General features: G+C 38.5%; 1 protein-coding gene across 1 annotated transcript; it reads left to right on the top strand.

Moving 5' to 3' along the window:
- The first annotated feature begins 3,438 nt into the window (after positions 1-3,438).
- On the top strand, positions 3,439-16,694 carry SGO2 (shugoshin 2). Its single transcript, XM_063115888.1, has 9 exons — positions 3,439-3,583; positions 6,161-6,336; positions 7,612-7,689; positions 8,525-8,616; positions 9,341-9,570; positions 11,447-12,316; positions 12,374-13,175; positions 15,001-15,135; positions 16,589-16,694. The coding sequence occupies exons 1-9, from the start codon at positions 3,439-3,441 to the stop codon at positions 16,692-16,694; spliced, it is 2,634 nt and encodes an 877-aa protein (XP_062971958.1).
- The last annotated feature ends 1,210 nt before the right edge of the window (positions 16,695-17,904 follow it).

Here is a 17,904-nt window from a genome sequence, read left to right as displayed (position 1 = left end):
GTTTTTCTATGGAGAATTCTGTCCCATTGTTTTCTATGGGCAAGGGATTTGCAATGAATCCCTATGGGCAAGTATGGTTTCTCTATGGAGAATTCTGTCCTATGTTTCCGTATGGACAAGCCCTTTTCAATGCATCCCTATGGGCAAGTATGGTTTCTCTATGGGCAAGTATGGTTTCCCTATGGGCAAGCATTGTCCTTTGTTTTAGTATGTCCCGTTCATTGCTGCTTCTTGATTTGAAGCAAACCATTTAAAGTAGGATTGTGGAATTTCACAAGTAGGATGGTATTTCTTGTACTGCTTCAAACTTTTATTAGTAATAACCATTTTTGAAGCAGTAAAATATAAATGGACAAACTAACCAGTTAAAATGTCTGAACAAAAAGGTTATTTTACCTAAACCCCCAAAGACAGCAAAATCAGCGTCCCTCTTCCTTCTAGGAGAGTTACAGGAGCGGGGAGCCAAAGCAGAAAAGGCTCTCTCTTTTTAGCACTTGTGGACCACTGAGGGATTTTATTATTTTCAGCAGTAAATACCACAAATAAAACAACAAAATAGACAATAATGTGGAGAAAGTACTTTTGAGGAGCACCTTCCAGCATATCTTAAAGCACGGGCAGGCTACTACTGGAAGAGTTCTTTCAGGTATTTGTAGGGTGACCATATGAAAAGGAGGATAGGGCTCCTGTATCTTTAACGGTTGCATAGAAACGGGAAGTTTTCTATGCAACCTCCATATATACAAATGATATTCAGCAGGTGTCATTTGTATATATGGAGAACCTGGTGAAATTTCCTCTTCATCACAACAGTTAAAGCTGCAGGAGCTATACTAGAGTGACCAGATTTAAAAGAGGGCAAGGCACCTGCAGCTTTAACTTTTGTGACGAAGAGAAAATTCTTTTCAATACAACTGTTAAAGATACAGGAGCCCTGCCCTCCTTTTCATATGTTCAGCCTAGGTTTTTGGCTCCAGAGCCGTTTTAATTGCCTTGCCTTTCCATATTTCCGTGCAAGAGAAGCCTTCCAGGCAGACTGAAACGCCGGCACCTGTTAAGGCGAGAAAGGGAAAGAAAGAAAAGCACTAAAACTGCTGTCCCCACGTATACATTTGGGGGGGGTACGTCCCATTGAACTCTATGGGGCTTATTTTTGAGTAAACATGCGTATCAGACTGCAAAACCTTTCTACCCATTTCTCGAATTGCGCAACCTGCTTACGCATGCCAACTGCGGGGTACGTTTCCGTTGAGTTGCAACTCTTGGCGAGAAAGCGCTGCTCGCGCCGCCCTCCTGGTGCCACAGTTTAACGGTTCCGGCTGGGAGCGCCGGCTGGTCCAATCAACTATCTCCTCTGCCTCTTTGGCGGGAATACGAGCTTGCCGGGAGCTGGAGAGAAAGAGGGTGGCCTGGTTCCTCAGACTGGTGGTGGTGGTGATTGGGGACGGGGGTCGAGCTAATTGAAGGTGTTCTGGTTGAGGAGTGATGATAGTTTGTAACCTCTCGTCCCTTTTCTCTTGACTGGGAAAGTTTCGATCTCGCCTTATCCCTTCAGTCAGGGGGGAAAAAAGTGTTAGCACTTCCTCACTTCTTTCCCTAGCAAGGTTTATAATACACACCGCACCATATCGTCCTGGAAATAATTAAAAAGAGGCTCGAAAATAATTCCCCTAATTTGCACATTGCAGTTCCCGTTTCATTGGCGGAAGTTGTGAATAGGGCTCACAGCTTTTATATGACTGCCCTTGATTTGTGCATAGCTTTAAAAATAAGGGAATTTGGAGAAGTACTATTCTAGTGACACGTAAAACAAAATTAAAGTAGCAGTTAATAATCTCATATGTGCAGGGACTTAATTTGAGTCAGGATTCACTCCCAGAACCTGATTTGGTTTGCCAGAATCCATGGGGAAAGGGGAAATGTTAATCGAAAATATAGTTCCAGAGTATTTCAAAGGTCCCAGCTCCAAGCCCCTGAGCCATGTAATATTTCAAATCTCAGCTGAAATATAGATTTATACTGTGGCAAAGTGGGTGAAAGCCAGTTGCCCCTTAGAAAAACAAAGCAAGCCTGCTCCGTTCATGGGAGATTGGGGTGAAGGGGAAATGCATTCTGGTTCCAGTGAGGCTGAATCCCAAACATTTTAAAATCCACTTTCCAGGATATGACATTGAATATTAAATTCTCTGTGTGGTGATTCTGGCAGGTTCAAGATAAGGGTATATACATTAAGAAAGTTGTGATATATAACAACCAACCTAGCAGCAAGAAAGAGCATAAAAAGTTGACACAATCACAATTTGTTGTGCAAATTGCATGGGTTGCTTGCAAGTGGCATCCATATCATACGAAAGTTTTAAGGAACTTACTACTTACTGCATTAATTTCATTTTAGTTCATTTAAATCCCATCTTTCCTTAAAGTAGGGTGAACATATGGACAAGTGCTGGGCAGAAGGGTGGGCAGTGGGGCCAGTTGGCATGGGCCTACGATTTTGAGGGGGCCTACTCTTGAGTCCCCCTGGGCAAAGTTGCTTGATTTTTCTGTTGTTGATGATGAATTTGCCCTAAGAAAAGCACGTAAAGCATTTCTGAATGTGAAGAAGTGATGTCTTATATACATCTTGAACAAAAGTGCTTCCCATTACCTTTTTTATAAATTGTTCTAGTTTATATGTATTTAGAACTGATTAAAAAATACTTAATGAGCAGTTTGAAATAAGGCCCACATTTCCCATCTGGCCTGGGCCTACTACCAGCTTTGCCCGGCCCTGCATATGGAAAGAAGGACAGGGCTCCTGTATCTTTAACGATTTTGTAGAAAAGGGAATTACAGCAGGTGTCATTTGTATTTCCCCTTCACAACAGTTAAAGCTGCAGGAGCCCTGCCCTCTTTTGTATTTGGACCAGATACAAAAGAGGGCACGGCTCTGTCCTTCATAAGGTTACCCTAGGAGGAACAGTTAAACACTTCTTCAGTGAAATAATCCCAATCCAATTAGGGCTCCTCATGTTGGCTTTTTAAAACAAATTTAAAGACAAGATTTCTAATATCTAATTTCATATGGCTCTTAGCCTACTCTACCTCACAGGATTGTTAAGCAAATAAAATGGGATGACTTCTATGAATTACTTCTCTGAGCAGTACAGAGGCTGGGATACAAATGTTATTAAAACAATAAGCAATGCACATTTTTTCTATAAACTCAAGAATATCTTTCAAAATGACTTTGAATTTGAAACAGATTGAATCGTTAAGGAAATGCTGTTAGCGACGTATATTGGATTATCATGTTTACAAACATGAATACACCTAGACTGAATAATACAGACCAATAACCATAAGAGACGCCATGCAACTAAAAATTGCCAGGAAAAACAAGCATTTATATATATCCATTTTCAGGTTTCTACTGGATAATAAGCCAACTCCTTTAAAATGGAAAGTGATAAAATCTCTGAAGCGTCTTCATTTTTTACTTTTGGAGATATTAAAAGACGTGTGAAGGAGAAGAAGAATGGTGCTCTAAAAATTACAAAGCTAAATACGTCTTTTGCATCTAAAATCAAAACTAAGATAATAAGTGAGTTAATTAAATTATAAGAATGTCATACAAAAATATATACTTGTGGACTTCCTCAGTAACACCACTTTTTATACCTAGTGTAATCTATTTGCAAAAGTATGTGTACACAAAGAAGGAAAAGAATAAATTCCCCATGAAACGAAATCATACTGTTTAATGTTGCCCAATCATACTCCCTTAGCCTTTATTTGAAATCATATGTATGATGTTGGCCCAGTCATAATCTCTTCGCCTAATCTACTTTATAGCATAATGTAAATGAAATAGGATAACCTCAATGTAATGCTACTCTTATGTTTCTTGGAGAAAGAATGGGAATCTCTGGCTGTAGCCACAAGCAACCAGTCACCTGTAACTGTTGGAAAATCTGGTGTGGCTTACAACAGAGTTGCCTTATTCAAAGAAAGTGTGGTAACACTGCATTTGATATTACAGGAAATAAATACACATTACAGCCAGTTAGGTGAGTGAGTTTAAGTAAGCAAAGGCATGAGATATACTTAGTTGCTCCCCCTAGGTAGACAGCATATGTTGCAAAGAGGAAGAGGAAGGGGAGGGAGTAGGCAAAAGGAACTGATGAAGTTACAGGACAACAAGGGGGATGAACAAGCGGCTTTGATACAATACATTCTCTTTCCCCCACCCCGAGTGACTGGTAGTATGCAGAGTTGTTCCTATTAACCAATAGTAACAACAACTGTGGCACCAGATGTAACCGTTTCCATTTGCATCAAAAGATGAATTTAGTCAATTCCATAAGGCTCAAATGAGAATAAGCAATTCTTTCTTAGCATAATACTTTCCATTCATGTTAAAGGTTATTTTTCATAGCATCTATACATTTTGCTGGGCTAAACTCTCTCAGAATTCATATTTATTTATTTAATAAATTTATTTATTACATTTCTATACTGCCCGATAGCCAAAGCTTTGCTCCATAGCCAAAGTTATATTGATAACAGCAAGGAATTATCGTATATGCATAAGGGACATATGAAGATTAGAAAACAAAATATATTGGGGGTGCATCCAAGATAAGACATGCTTCAATGGGAGACATGAATCCCAATTCCAAAACTACTCTTGCTCCAACATAAAAAAATGTGTAGAGAGAATATTATGCTAAGAGACATTGGATTGGATCCGGACTTGGTAATATTTAGATCAGATCCATTTCATGGGACTTAAATTAGTGATTCTGTTTATTTAAATGGATCTACTCAAAACTTGACTAAGGCCTTAGGTAGACCTAAGGTTTATCCCAGGATCGTCCCGAGGTCATCCCTGTGCATCTAAATGACACACAGGGGATCCCGGGAGCAGGCAGGGATGACCCCAGGATGATCCCGGGATAAACCTTAGGTCTAGCTAAGGCCTAAGTCTGAATCCAACCCAAGGTCTCTTAGGCCATTGCTAGACGAGGGTTTAGCCCGGTGCGAGGCCCGGGCTCCCTGCTGTGCTTGCAGATGATGCACAGGGGATCCTGGGGTCAGGCCGGGCTAAACCCTCCCTTGACCTGGACCTGTGGCCCGGTTTTTTCCGCAGCCCCGGGCTGAGTCCAGGGCTGCGGAAGGTCTAGCTGGTTCCGTGGCACTTCCTGGCTGCTCACTTACTCGTGAGTAGCCAGGAGAAGCCGCACACTGGGCACAGCGCTCCATAAGAGTGCTGTGCTGGGGGGGGGGTAAAATCACGGGGTAGATGGGGGCTGGGGGGGAGGAGCAGACCCGGCGGGAGAGATGGGGGGGAAGAGCGGAGCCAGGGTGGGGAGAACACAGACGGGGGCGCAGAGGGGGCATCGGACATGGCAGGCGGGTGATCGGGCGGGCGGGTGATCAGGCGGGCATGGCGAGTGAGTGGGCAGGGGACCATCAGACATGGCGGATGGGGGGGAAGAAGAACGGGGCCAGGGCAAGGAGATCGAGGATGGGGGGGAAGAAGAATGGGGCCAGGGCAAGGAGATTGGGGGCGGAGGGGGCATCGGACATAGCGAGCGGGGGGCAGACGGGTGAGTGAGCGGCGGGCGGGCGAGCAGGGGGTGGACATGGTGAGCGGGGCGGACGGGTGAGTGAGCGGGCAGGGGGGCATCAGACATTGGGGGAAATCGGGGGCAGGAGGAGCGGAGAACCCTTTATTTTATTTTATTTTTTAAAAAAAGACTTATCGTTTCGTTGGTACGCTCCTGTGCACATGGCCCCTTTAAGATAAAAAAAATGGCCAACATGACAGGGCTTTCCCTTACCGTGTTACGTCTAGGTAGGGGCAACGGCCTGCGCTAGCTGCAGCGTGGCCTCGCCCCTACTCCCCACCGGATTATCAGGTAGGTCTAGCAAGGCCCTTAGTATAATATCCTCTCTGCACAATTTTTGATGTTGAAGCAAGAATAGTTTTTGAATTGTCCAATTTTTATGTCTGATTTAATATTATGTGGCTCAGCAGTGTCTAGGAGTATGTGTTATATGATCAGAACACAAAAAATACAAATTCAAATAGAGGCTTTTTTTCATAGAAGACACTGGTGTACTTTGTGTGTTTTTAATGTCCAAAATTGTTATTTTGTCTTTTTATTTTATGCAGACAACTCCTCGTTGTATAAGGCTTCTCTGAAACACAATAATAAGGCATTGGCCATGGCCCTCAGTGCAGAGAAAGAAAATTCTCGGAGGCTGAAAAATGTAAACCTGTTATTACAAGAAGAAGTGGATGAGCTGCACTTGCAGAACGTCTTACTTTGCCAAAAGTTAAATTGTCTGGTATGGTCTAAAAAATGCTATGGTTGCTAGTAACCCATTTTCAAAAGTTTAAAATTATCAGAATAAATAATTTGAGGTTTATTTTTTGTTTTTTTTAAGATTAACTGTATCTCCTTGCCAGACTACCACAAAATGTAGTTATATGCAGGTGATTTAAGGTGCAATCCTGTACTCAAGTTCTGATGACTGAAAGGCTATGGGATTGAGGGGAAAGCCTCTATGCTGGCAGGATGCCAGATATGCCATTGGCACGACAGATACACTGGCAGAACTCAAATAAGGTGACAGAATACACTATCAGCGGAGTCGTTATGCTAGTGAAGATACACCAGAACAGCTGAAACAGGGTGGAAACAGGTCTAGGGGACCATTGAAGGGTAACACTGACTCCTTCAATTCATGGATATAACCCCACCAACAGGACAATGTTACACCTATCAACTTTAATGGAAAGGGAAAATATTAAAAATAAATATATCAGTCTTCACTTCAATGGCTTCCTCAGTCACCATGCTTGCCTTCAGACCAGGGGGTTGACCTTTAAAGGATTCATGCTGGGGCAGGGGGTTGAGAGGGACTCAAGTCCTCAGTTCACTGTCAGCCTTTGTTGGAATAAGAAGCTTACTTGGAGATTTCTATTGTGTTGAGGGCATTGCTGGCTGTACCACTGGAGCTGATTGAATTGGGGCACTGTGGTGTCATCTTTCATGTTGATGCTGGGGTATGTCTTCCCTCATCTTACGATCTTTGGCTCCCTCTGCATGTCGGAGGCATGTGGGTGTTGGTTGCAGCACGGACCGTGAATGACTGGCATTGGCAGAGTTTGCAGGGATGCTATCAGGGTGTCTGTAATTTGTACACCATTTTGTACTTGCTAGTTTTCTGCCTTCCACTCCTGTGCTGAGCACATATTGAATACAGAAGATGTTTTGCTGTTGCAGCAATGGTGTATCTCCACTCCCAGCATAATGTGAGAACTAATCTAACATTTTGAGAACTAATCTAACATTAGTTCTCAAAATTGATTCTTTGGCCTTAGCTAGACCTAAGGTTTATCCCAGGATAGTCCCGGGGTCGTCCCTGCCTGCTCCTGAGATCCCCTGTGTGTCATTTACATGAACAGAGATGACCCTGGGACGATCCTGGGATAAACCTTAGGTCTAGCTAAGGCCTTTGTTTGTCCTAACAATAAGAATATTTTTAAAATGTTCTAGTTCTCTTTGGCTGTGTAAAGTTGTTTATATTTAACATTTTTAATATATATTTTAAACACAGAATAAAACCCTCATTGAAATAGAAGCATTCCTGAATAATAACCTTTTATCTGCAATTGAATTGAGCACCATTTCTGAGGTATGTTAAATTGAATGGGGGATAACTATTATATCTCTGTGTTCGTTTTTTTAATAGCTTGCCATGTTTTACTATAAATACAATAATTTTCTTATCAATATTAATTTTTCTCTGATTTTCCAGAAGTTAGCTCTGGAATTGCTTTGAGATCTAATGAAAGTACAAGACAAGAGTCATGCTAGTGACTCAGAATGGTGGAAGTCCTATCCAGTATTGACATATTTAGATAGACATAAATAATGATAGATTCAAGACATACATAATACTGTGCTGTACAAAATAGTTGATGCTTTTCTATAAGTAAAATTATACCTTGTGTACAAAATAATGGTGCGTGAATTAAAGCACTTTACAATTCTTCAGAATGAGCATTTTCTATTATAAATGTTGTTCAATTGAGTACACAAGATCTACATATAATTAAATTATATTTTGTGAGCAAATACTTTCTTGGCTTGTACATAACATATATTGCCTGGTTGATACCTGCTATGGTTGAGCTTTTCATTATATAATTAATGTTTTTCTTCAAAGTCCTAATACTCTGCCCGTAGGAAGCACCCTCTTTTCTGGATTTTCCGTTTTCTTGCCCCCTATGGATTTTCATCTTTTTTTCTCTCCCCAGCCATTTTTCAACAAGGCATCCTTTTCCGCACCTCTATTGAAGTCTATCAAGCAAGATCAGTCAACTGACTTTAATACAGATAGGGGAAAGCATGGTGATTGCAGGCACACTCGGGGGATTTGGTGGGTGCTATACATCTGCAGGTGTTACATTGCCAACCCCTGCTCCAAAGCCCGAATTTATTGTATTCTGTTTTTCCCTTTTAAATAGCATGTTCCCAAACTTCTAAAACCTGTAGCATTGGAAGGAGACCAATGCAACAGTTTTGGTCATCAGTCTGAGACTTCTGGCCACTATATTAGGTAATAACTTGAGTTTCTTCATTAAACTAAATTATAATGTAAAACTTTAAGAAATCTTTCAAAGGTTTTTTTTTAAAAAATATCAATGCTAGAACAGTGCTGCAATCCAAGCCTGATGAAGAGTTTATGTATTGTATTCAGAAAAAAGTACCTATGTTCCTAAGTAGTCACCACAAATTGGTTGCAAGCCTATCTACAGTTTAACTATTAAAATACTACTGAGGTAAATAGGATTCAACTAGTCTATATGCAGGTTTGCAGTCTTTGCTGGGAAAATACCTGACAGTGAGGGTCGGATTCTTTCTATTCAATCACTTTTGTGTATTTTTCCTGCAAAAGCCACAATTTATACCAGTATGTGCTGTTCATTATTTCCATGTATTTTATACTTTGGAATAGTTTTCTCAATTATTCCTTCATATCATATTGGAATAAAATAAAACAAATTAAAAGACTGTGATTTTTGCCTAAATAAAAAAACCCACTACCTTTATATTCTCATAGTTATGAGGCAGCTTGCAATATTACCTATATATTTTTTATTTATTTTATTACATTTATATACCACCCCATAGCCGAAGCTCTCTCGGCAGTCTTTGCTCTTTTTTTAGTGTAACCTCAAACACTAACCATTTTACAATCAGATCTTGTTTTCTACTTATTTTTATATTAAGGGATATTATTCACTCTTAAAACGTTTCTCTTTCATAATATTTTTTTAAAGATCTATTGGGCAACTTGAGAGTGCTCCTTATATTACAGAACATGATGGAAAAAAGCAAAATAACATATCTGTATGTGAAGTAGATGAACTTATTAAACAGATACCTGTACCATCAAAAGAAATTGCAGCAGATCAAATCAATATTGAGTTACTAGTTTCTGAGAAAATGCCAAAACCAAGTGAAGGTAATAAAATGGAAACTGTATTTATCTCAAATACATTTTCAGAAGGTATTTATTTTAATTTATTTATTTTATTATATTTATTTTAATCCTATTCACTTCATTATTCAGTGTTAGATTTTTGCACTAAAAGGTAGAAAATGCACATGTCCCTTTAGAATAAGAGAGAAAGACAAAATACAAGTTTGGACACACCAGCATGTTATGCAGAAATTACTAATCGTTTTACCCCAAATATATTTTTTCAACTATATTTTTTAACTACTAAACAGATAGGATGCTTTCACACATGCTGTCTATAGATCAGAAGTTGGCTGCAGAACAATTGAAATAACATGATTTCAGTATCAGATGTCTAGGTTTATTCAGGTGTCCATAATATATGTAAAAAATTCTTAACAGTGTTAGTTATACAGGTGTATGTTGATGTAAATTATTAATAATCATGCTCTCCTGGACATGCAGTGATTATGCTGCTTTTAGGGCAATCTTCTTAGTATCAAATATCACCCTGTTCTATCTCTGGCTACTCACAAACAGGCTGACACAATCTTGTCTTTGTCACAACAACCTCTTTTATTCAGCCTTCAGTGCTTTCTTTACCACAGTGTGTAGTTTTCTTTATTGCCCCCTTTGGTAGCCTGAGAGAATTCATCCTTGAGCATTTCTATATATTACAAACCCAACTTGTCCATAATCTTTCCATTTATGACTCTCTAATGTTGTCATTCACCAATTGAAGAATAGAAAAAACATATTACAGAAAGGGAAAATACTATTTTCCTTTATTATACTGATACCCATCTCTAGTTGCTATTACGGTTCTGTGGCGAAAACAGGGCTTGAGGATGCAGAATTTAGACTGCAGAGAAAGGGCAGAACAAGAGAGAGTGCAGGCTTCTCATTACTTCCCATGATGATTACTTTCTACTTTTATCCACCTGGGAATGAGGAATAGAATGCTCTTCATTCTCCACTGATCCATTTTATTGCTGTCTGCTGCAATTCTGATCTCCATGAGGGACCTCATAATGTTTGGACAGAGAGGGTTAATGGAGCCAGAAGTAATGCTGGAGTGGCAAAGTCAATGGCAAAGTTGTTAGGGAAAATACAAGTAAATGATTCAAGAAAGTTAGGAGATGGTTGCAGAAGATGACTTATTCCCCCTTCCACCTAAAGGGAGGGGGCAAGCTAAAGAAAGAGGCAGGGACAGATCAAATGCCTTTGTGGGTGGTGTCAGCTTCCCTTTGGAAATCTGATGCAGGGCAGTAGTATTTGGCTGGCTGTTGGAGCATTAAGCTGTGCTTCCACCTATGCTCAACCAGTATATTTGTAAATAAACTCAAACGTTACAAAATCCCATAAGCCTCTAGTGATCTCTTTCCAAACCTAGATGAGTGCTGCATCCCCCGGAACTTCTCACTGCTCAGGGAATTTGGAGTGAGCATACCAACATGTTTATTAGTGGGTAGGGATGAGACCTAAAAGATTCTTCTAACCTGTTATCATCAAGCAAGAAATGACCGTAACATATGTGTAGAAAATCAAAAACTATTTATAATCTCAGTCTAAAGGGAACTGTGTGTTATATTGTAGATAATTAATTTTTCTTAGTGGTTTAAATCTACTGTTATATGAGAGGCAATATTATCAGAAATGTAAATAGATATAATGATTTAATCATAACTTTTCTTAAAATTTCTGAAGGAATTACGGTTTTGGAAAGGGTGTCTATAGTGTAGCAATGAGATATCTCCCAGAAAGGAGTGATATGTCAAAGAAGTGACAATATTTCTAAGGCCTACAAACTGGTCAAGTGGTAGTTTATGATCAGTACTGAAAGTGCCGTGCATAATCCATAGCAAAGCAATATTAATTAAGTTGTACATTTTAAGTTGTTTTCTTGATTTTGCTTTATTTGCAGAAAATCAGTTATGTGTGGAGGAAGTATCTAGTAATACCTTCATGTCAGATCTTGATAATGTATCTTCTGTAGAAGCAATTAAAAGACATTCAAAGGCACATCATAGTCCACTTCCATTCCATGGATATGTGACTGAAAGGAAGAAACAAGGGATATCTTGCATATCAAATGCTCAAACTATTATCAACAATTTTAATACAAAAATAGACCCAAAAAGCATGTTGAACTGTGGCACTGGCAAAGTCTGCATGGCTAATGAGATAGGTAACCAGATAGCCCTGAATAGTGTTTCGCACACTGAATCATCTCCCCAATCTAGCAATGAGCTTGCTCACATAAATAAGGTACGTTTTATAAATGATCAACAGTCAGAAGAAACTCTATATGATGCTGACATGGAACTGACTGCTAGTGAACTAGGAGAGATACTCATAATTAAATCAAAAGCCAAAGAAAAGAATGCTAATATAGTTAAAGCTGATGAAATATCAGCAAATTTGAGAAAAGTGAAATATTCAAATACAGAAAAACAGATAAAAAATAAATGCAACAATAAACCTAGAAAAAGTAATGAAAAGGTTCCAAGTAACAGAAAGGTTAAAAACCTCAGAAGTATTGAATCTAAAAAAAATCTACCACAAAGAAAAGAATTGTTTCAAAGAAATTTTCAGGTAACAAAATTGAAGGACACCAGTGAACACAATGTTGTAGAAGATTCCAGGAACAGGAACAAGGATGACAGACAGATGTATCCAGTAGACCTAAAGTGTCAGCTACAAACTACTAATATTTTACAAACAGAAAAAATTAAAGATATAATTTCTGAAACCGTAGACAATTCAGGCAACCAGGCTCCAGAACAAGGCTTTAGTGCATCTAGTAGTAAAGTACACTTAGAAGGTCATTGTATTGAACGCTTGACACCAGTAGAAAGTGATATCTCTGATGTAACGGCTACAAAAAAGGATTTAGACATAAGTGAGGATACTTATCCTGTTGCTTCCAAAATCAATAAATCAAATTACTATGAAATGGGAAATGGGCAGTATATAAGAAGAAATTTGAATGGAATTAGATCACATGAATGCATATCTGATAGCCAGAAAAAACAAGGTCAGAAGGCCAATATAAAAAGCGGATATAACAATAGAGAAGTTACTTGCCAGTACAGTTCAATAGAGAGATCTAGTCATGTTTTAGTTGCTCCAAAAACAGTTCAAATGAATGAAGAGTTTTCACATGGTGATAAAAGGAAAATTTTTGCAAAAGCTAGCCGGAAGACATATATTATATACCCAAACTCACTTAATGAGAAAAAATCTTCTGTGGAACAAGAATTACAAGATGAAAATATTGCACATAGTGATATCCACACGACAACTGAAAACATACAAAGACATTTTGATGTTCAGAATGTTACAACTTCATGCTCTGTAAAGGAAGCTGAATGTTTTGCTGAAATATTTCCAAAAAAGGTAGATTCAAAGACATGCAGAAAGACCTATGTTGTTTGTTCATGTGATCAAGATAAAAGCATAGACGAAGTTATTCCTGAGGATATTGAAACAACCACTGGGTTCTGTAAAATTCCAAAAAATGTTCCAATTCTGAAGAACTCTCAAATTTTACCAAACAATTATCAAGAAAAAAATGACTGTGTTTCTAAAGGGAAGGTGAACAGAATTTGTGAAGACTCTTGCAACAGAACACCAGTACCAGACACTGGTATGTATAGCCCTAATTGGCATAGAGGTGGAGCATTTTACTTTGGCTCAAAGCTAAGGAAACCTCCCCCCCCCCAAGCTAAATATTTTCCATTATATATAGAAAAGGCATTTCGACACTAGGGGCTCTCTGCACATCGTCCCTCCTAATTGGAATTTTGGATTACTAAGTACTTGCCATGAAAAGTACTGTGAGGCTTTTCATAGACTTGAACTCCTGTTTACAGTGGGTTGTGTGTCTTTGTTGTCAGCTCAGTGTACCAGCAGAGTGAGTTTGACCTTTGACTCTTGGACTTTCCTCTGCCTGGACTCATGTGGCAAGGAGTTTCCCATGCGAATGTTGCTCTGTGCCCGCAGTGAGGGGAAAGGGGAGGGAAGCTCAGATTCCTGGGTCTCAGGTTGGAGCACTGTCTCCGACCTCGGATCCAAGAGTCCGACTCTATCTAGGGGTCATAGGATTGCTCCTTTAAAATAATAATAAAAATACTCATGCAGATAAAAAAAAGTTTAAACAGCCCACCTAAAACTGGGCAAAGAAAGTGTCAGCCTAACTTCCTTTGGGAGAGAGTTCTACACCACAGTAGAAGGCCCCATCTTGTATTCCCACCAACCTAATCTTGGTGGTGGGGCATACAGAAAGGCATTTGAATATCTTAAACTATAGACACATTCATATGGGAAGAGGTGGTCTTTCATTTATCCTGGCCCCAAGCCATTTAGGGCTATATAGGTAAACACCAGCATCTTGAATTGTGCTCAGAAACATATTGACAGCCAATGCAATTGATAGAAGACTGGTGTAATATGATCAATAAAGTGCATGCCACAATGTAATCTGGCTATTGCATTTTGTACTAGCTGCAGTTTCTAAACACACTCCAAGAGCAGCCTCATATAGAGCAGGTTGCAACAATCTAAATGAGAGGAGATTAAGGCATGGATCACTGTAGCCAGATCTGCCTTCTCCAGAAAGGAGAGAAGTTGAAGCTCACTTCATACATCTAATGAGCTGTAGTCTGTGAAATCCCACACAACAGTAAATCTGTTAGTCAATGTCACAATACTTTTGGGATTTGCTCTGACAGATTTAAGATAGCTACCCTGCTAGAATTTGAAACTTTGTATCTCCCTCATGTGGTAGCAGTGATTCCACAGCAAATGTTGTAAAGTGTTAAGGTGACATGCACTAGTAAATACTGGCTGGCCTGTGCTAAAGAAGCTTTGATTGGCTGCATCTCCCTGTTTGAATTCGCCCTCTTTGTGATTACACATGATGCTTCTATGATACCAACGTCTGGGTGATAATATTTGGAATTTATCTTCACTTAAGCAGCTCAAACATGGAACATTACAGTATTTAAGTCCATAAAGTTCAGTTCAAATATGGTGGCTAACTAATGATATCTATCTATATCAGTGTGATAGGACCATCAATCAATTATAGACCTTTAGTAGATTCATCACCTGCCTTTTAATTAATTGATATTGTTAAACTGAACTGAAGTATGTTTACAAGCTACCAAGGCCTTTTAAAGATAAAAGTTAATTAAACATTACATTTTCATTCTTTCTCTCCAAAGAGCAAACACCCAATTGTCCAACCAATTTTATCCTCATAATAACCTTGTGAGATATTTTAGGCTAAGAGATGGTGATTATCCCAAGGTCACCAAATGTCAGGGTCAAGCAAGATTTGAACCCAGATCTCCCCAGTTTAAGTGTGGCACTCTGTCCACTTCACTACATTGTATCTCCAGAAAAGTATAGTTGATAAATGCCTCCGGAATTATTGGTGATAAGTAATTCAAGTGTAGTTGCATTCTCAGGGAGTAAACCTCTCCAAGAACTGACAAATATCAGGATACAATCCCTTCCAAAACCCAAAAAAGATTTAGAAGAAAATTTCACACCACCGATTAGGCGCAGGCGAACAACAGTTTGCTACAAAGAACCCAACATCAAAAGGTTAGTATTCAATAGCTTTGAAGATATTTTTCTCCTTGTTTTGTTATATTGAAAGATATATCATGTATGCTATACATCACATTTTGACATTGTTATTTATCAAGTACATATTTATACTGAAATGAATATGTAGTAATTCAAAAAAGAAACCCAGAAACAACTTTGAAACACTTTTTAGCAGTCCACAGAATTAAATGTATATTGAAACAATTTCCATAGTCATAAGTGTTGATACCAATAATTCTTCAAATTTACATTTGATTTTTTTTAATTATTTTTTTTGCAATTGTTACATCTATATATAAACAAACACATACAGGCATTGCTATATCCCATATTTCAACTAGTCCAATAGCAATTTTCTCTCCTCAGAAAAGCTACAGAGTTGAAATTTTTGCAAGTGTGGCAAGGAATCTCTAAAAGAGTTATGATTCTTTTGGGGAAGGCAAGACAATTAGGAGGATAAGGCTTTCAATGGTTACTAGTCATGGTTATATATCACCTTTAGTATCAGAGGAGGTATGCCTCTTAATACCAACTGGTGGGGAACATGAGCAGTAGGAATATGCTAAATGTTGCTCATGTCGTGCTTATGGGCTTCACAAAGGCATCTGATTGGCCAGTGTAAGAACAGAATTCTGGGCTAGATAGGCCTTTGGTCTGATACAGCATTGCTCTTCTTATATTCTTGTGACAGGTCTAAAACTGGCATATGTTTTAGTGTGGATATACCCACACACGTCTACCCAGCAATAGTGATCCAAATGCAGATCTCTTATAGAGGGACAATAGGCTGTTGTGCGAAGTGAAAAAACAGCATCCAGCAAACATTATTACAGCTTTCTGGAATTGCACAGTCTCAGTGATAGCTTTAAACATAAATAGATTATTTGAGGGCTTCTTGTAAATCTGAGCTATTTAAGGGCATAGTGACTATATTGCCTAATTTCATGGTCTGGGCATTAATATAAAATAGTCTTGGCATGAATAAGTCAAACCACCACAACAGAGAAAAAAGTTTTAGAAGTACCACCAGTGAATTGCAGTTTTATTATAAAATACAAAGAATTTTTAATGTATTTTAGGGCTTCAAATGTTAGAAATGTTAGAAATTTTGTGAATGTCAAGAAGTACAGGGAAAGTTATATTGTACAGATGCTCCTCAGTTCCAATTTTAAGTCTAAATCCAACAAACCATTAATGGATGAATTGTTGTAAAGGTGGAGTCAGATGCCTATTCCCATTGCACAAGCAGTTGCACAAGTGCTAGCAGACCACTTTGTAAATCCAGGATCCTCAAATGGTTGCACAAGTGGATCTTTAGCTGTATTCTTCCTTGCACATAGTTCAGAACTTGGTTTCTGCTAACACAACATCATTTTTGCCAGGGAAATAGCAATGTTAGATACAGCCTTTAATAGCATTGTTAATTTCATCCTTTTTTGTTTTGCAGCAAATTGAGGCGAGGAGAGGAGTCCACAGATAAAGGGTTTTGTAATTCTCCAATCTCCAAAGTAAAAAATAAGCAAAATTTTAAAAGTAAATCAAGATTAATCTAAAGAGGATTCACAGAAATGCAACTGTTTAAATTAATAGTTGGCTTTTAAAACATATTTTCGTAAATTCTTCCTTATTGTATTCCAGTGATCTCATTTTGTTTTTGAAAGAGATTGTTGTCCTGCACTTTTACCATGTTCATAAATGAAAGACTAAGTCTGAGACAACATTTTTGTTATGAACCTCTGTCAGTAAGTGTAAACTTCAAAGCCTGTATAGCATTTTCTACATTAAAACAGAGTTGAATTAAAAGTTATATCTTGTATGTAAGGTGGAAGCTATTTAAGTCTTTTGTAAGTGAATAATAAAAGATTTCAGAGGAATATCAAGTAGAGGTTTTCTATTTTTCTTTGAAAAATCACAGTTATCCTAACAGTCCAAACAAGGCTGTGCTCAAGTATAGGTAATGCTAATCCAGTGCCAATGGCGCTATATTCCTGTTCCCACATAACAAGGTGATAGTGGGTAGCCGCTGATCTATGGCTGTAATAAATTCGATTGATTGATAGTGGATAGCCTAGTGTTGTTGTTTTCTAACATTGAGGTGAATGTGTTCTTCAGCATTGAAGAGCAAAAAAGCACATACCGTCTGAAGGAAAGACAAAAATGTACTTTTGACAATTATTAAAACTTATTTTTCACCCTGGCTTTTCCCAGTCATTAACTTGACTAAATGTTGTTCTGTTTATAATGATATATTGTTTTATAATTTGTTGTTAACTACTTCAGGATTTTTAAATTGGGAAGTGGCATATGAATGTTCTAAAATAAAATGAATCTTACTGATTTACAGGCACCATCCAGTTGGTTCTCGTGACACACCACAATCACAATTTACCTGATACTTATGATTGCAATTGCAGCAGGCAACAGCAACTTCAATGTAGGGGAAATGTGATTTTTGCAAGGACAGATGTGTTAGCTGGAGAAATGTTATCTCATGAGCAACAAATGGGAGGCCCAGTAGTCTCTATGAAAAGCAGCTTTAACTGAAAACGTCCTAAATGTAATTCTACCCCACTGCCAGCTTTTTGCAACAATGAAAGCCAGGTACCACATGGGATATCTTTGATGTTGCATTGTGTATAGCACCTATATACAGGGCAAATGCACAACTGTATGGTGACACAATACTGAAAATCTCATGAATATTTTCAGCTTAAGTGCATAGGAAAGCAAACACACACATGCAAACTTACATCTATGGTATGA

Source organism: Elgaria multicarinata, chromosome 2 (genome assembly GCF_023053635.1).
Source record: "Elgaria multicarinata webbii isolate HBS135686 ecotype San Diego chromosome 2, rElgMul1.1.pri, whole genome shotgun sequence".
NCBI classification, from domain to species: domain Eukaryota; kingdom Metazoa; phylum Chordata; class Lepidosauria; order Squamata; family Anguidae; genus Elgaria; species Elgaria multicarinata.
The sequence above is the reverse complement of the archived record's forward strand: the minus strand, read 5'-3'. Positions and strand labels throughout refer to the sequence as shown.

Excerpts from the sequence above, each read along its gene's own strand:
- SGO2 (XM_063115888.1), top strand. The coding sequence starts at position 3,439 with ATGGAAAGTGATAAAATCTCTGAAGCGTCTTCATTTTTTACTTTTGGA. Across the intron at positions 3,584-6,160 it reads AATCAAAACTAAGATAATAA|ACAACTCCTCGTTGTATAAG; the intron begins GTGAGTTAATTA and ends TATTTTATGCAG. Across the intron at positions 15,136-16,588 it reads AAAGAACCCAACATCAAAAG|CAAATTGAGGCGAGGAGAGG; the intron begins GTTAGTATTCAA and ends TTTGTTTTGCAG.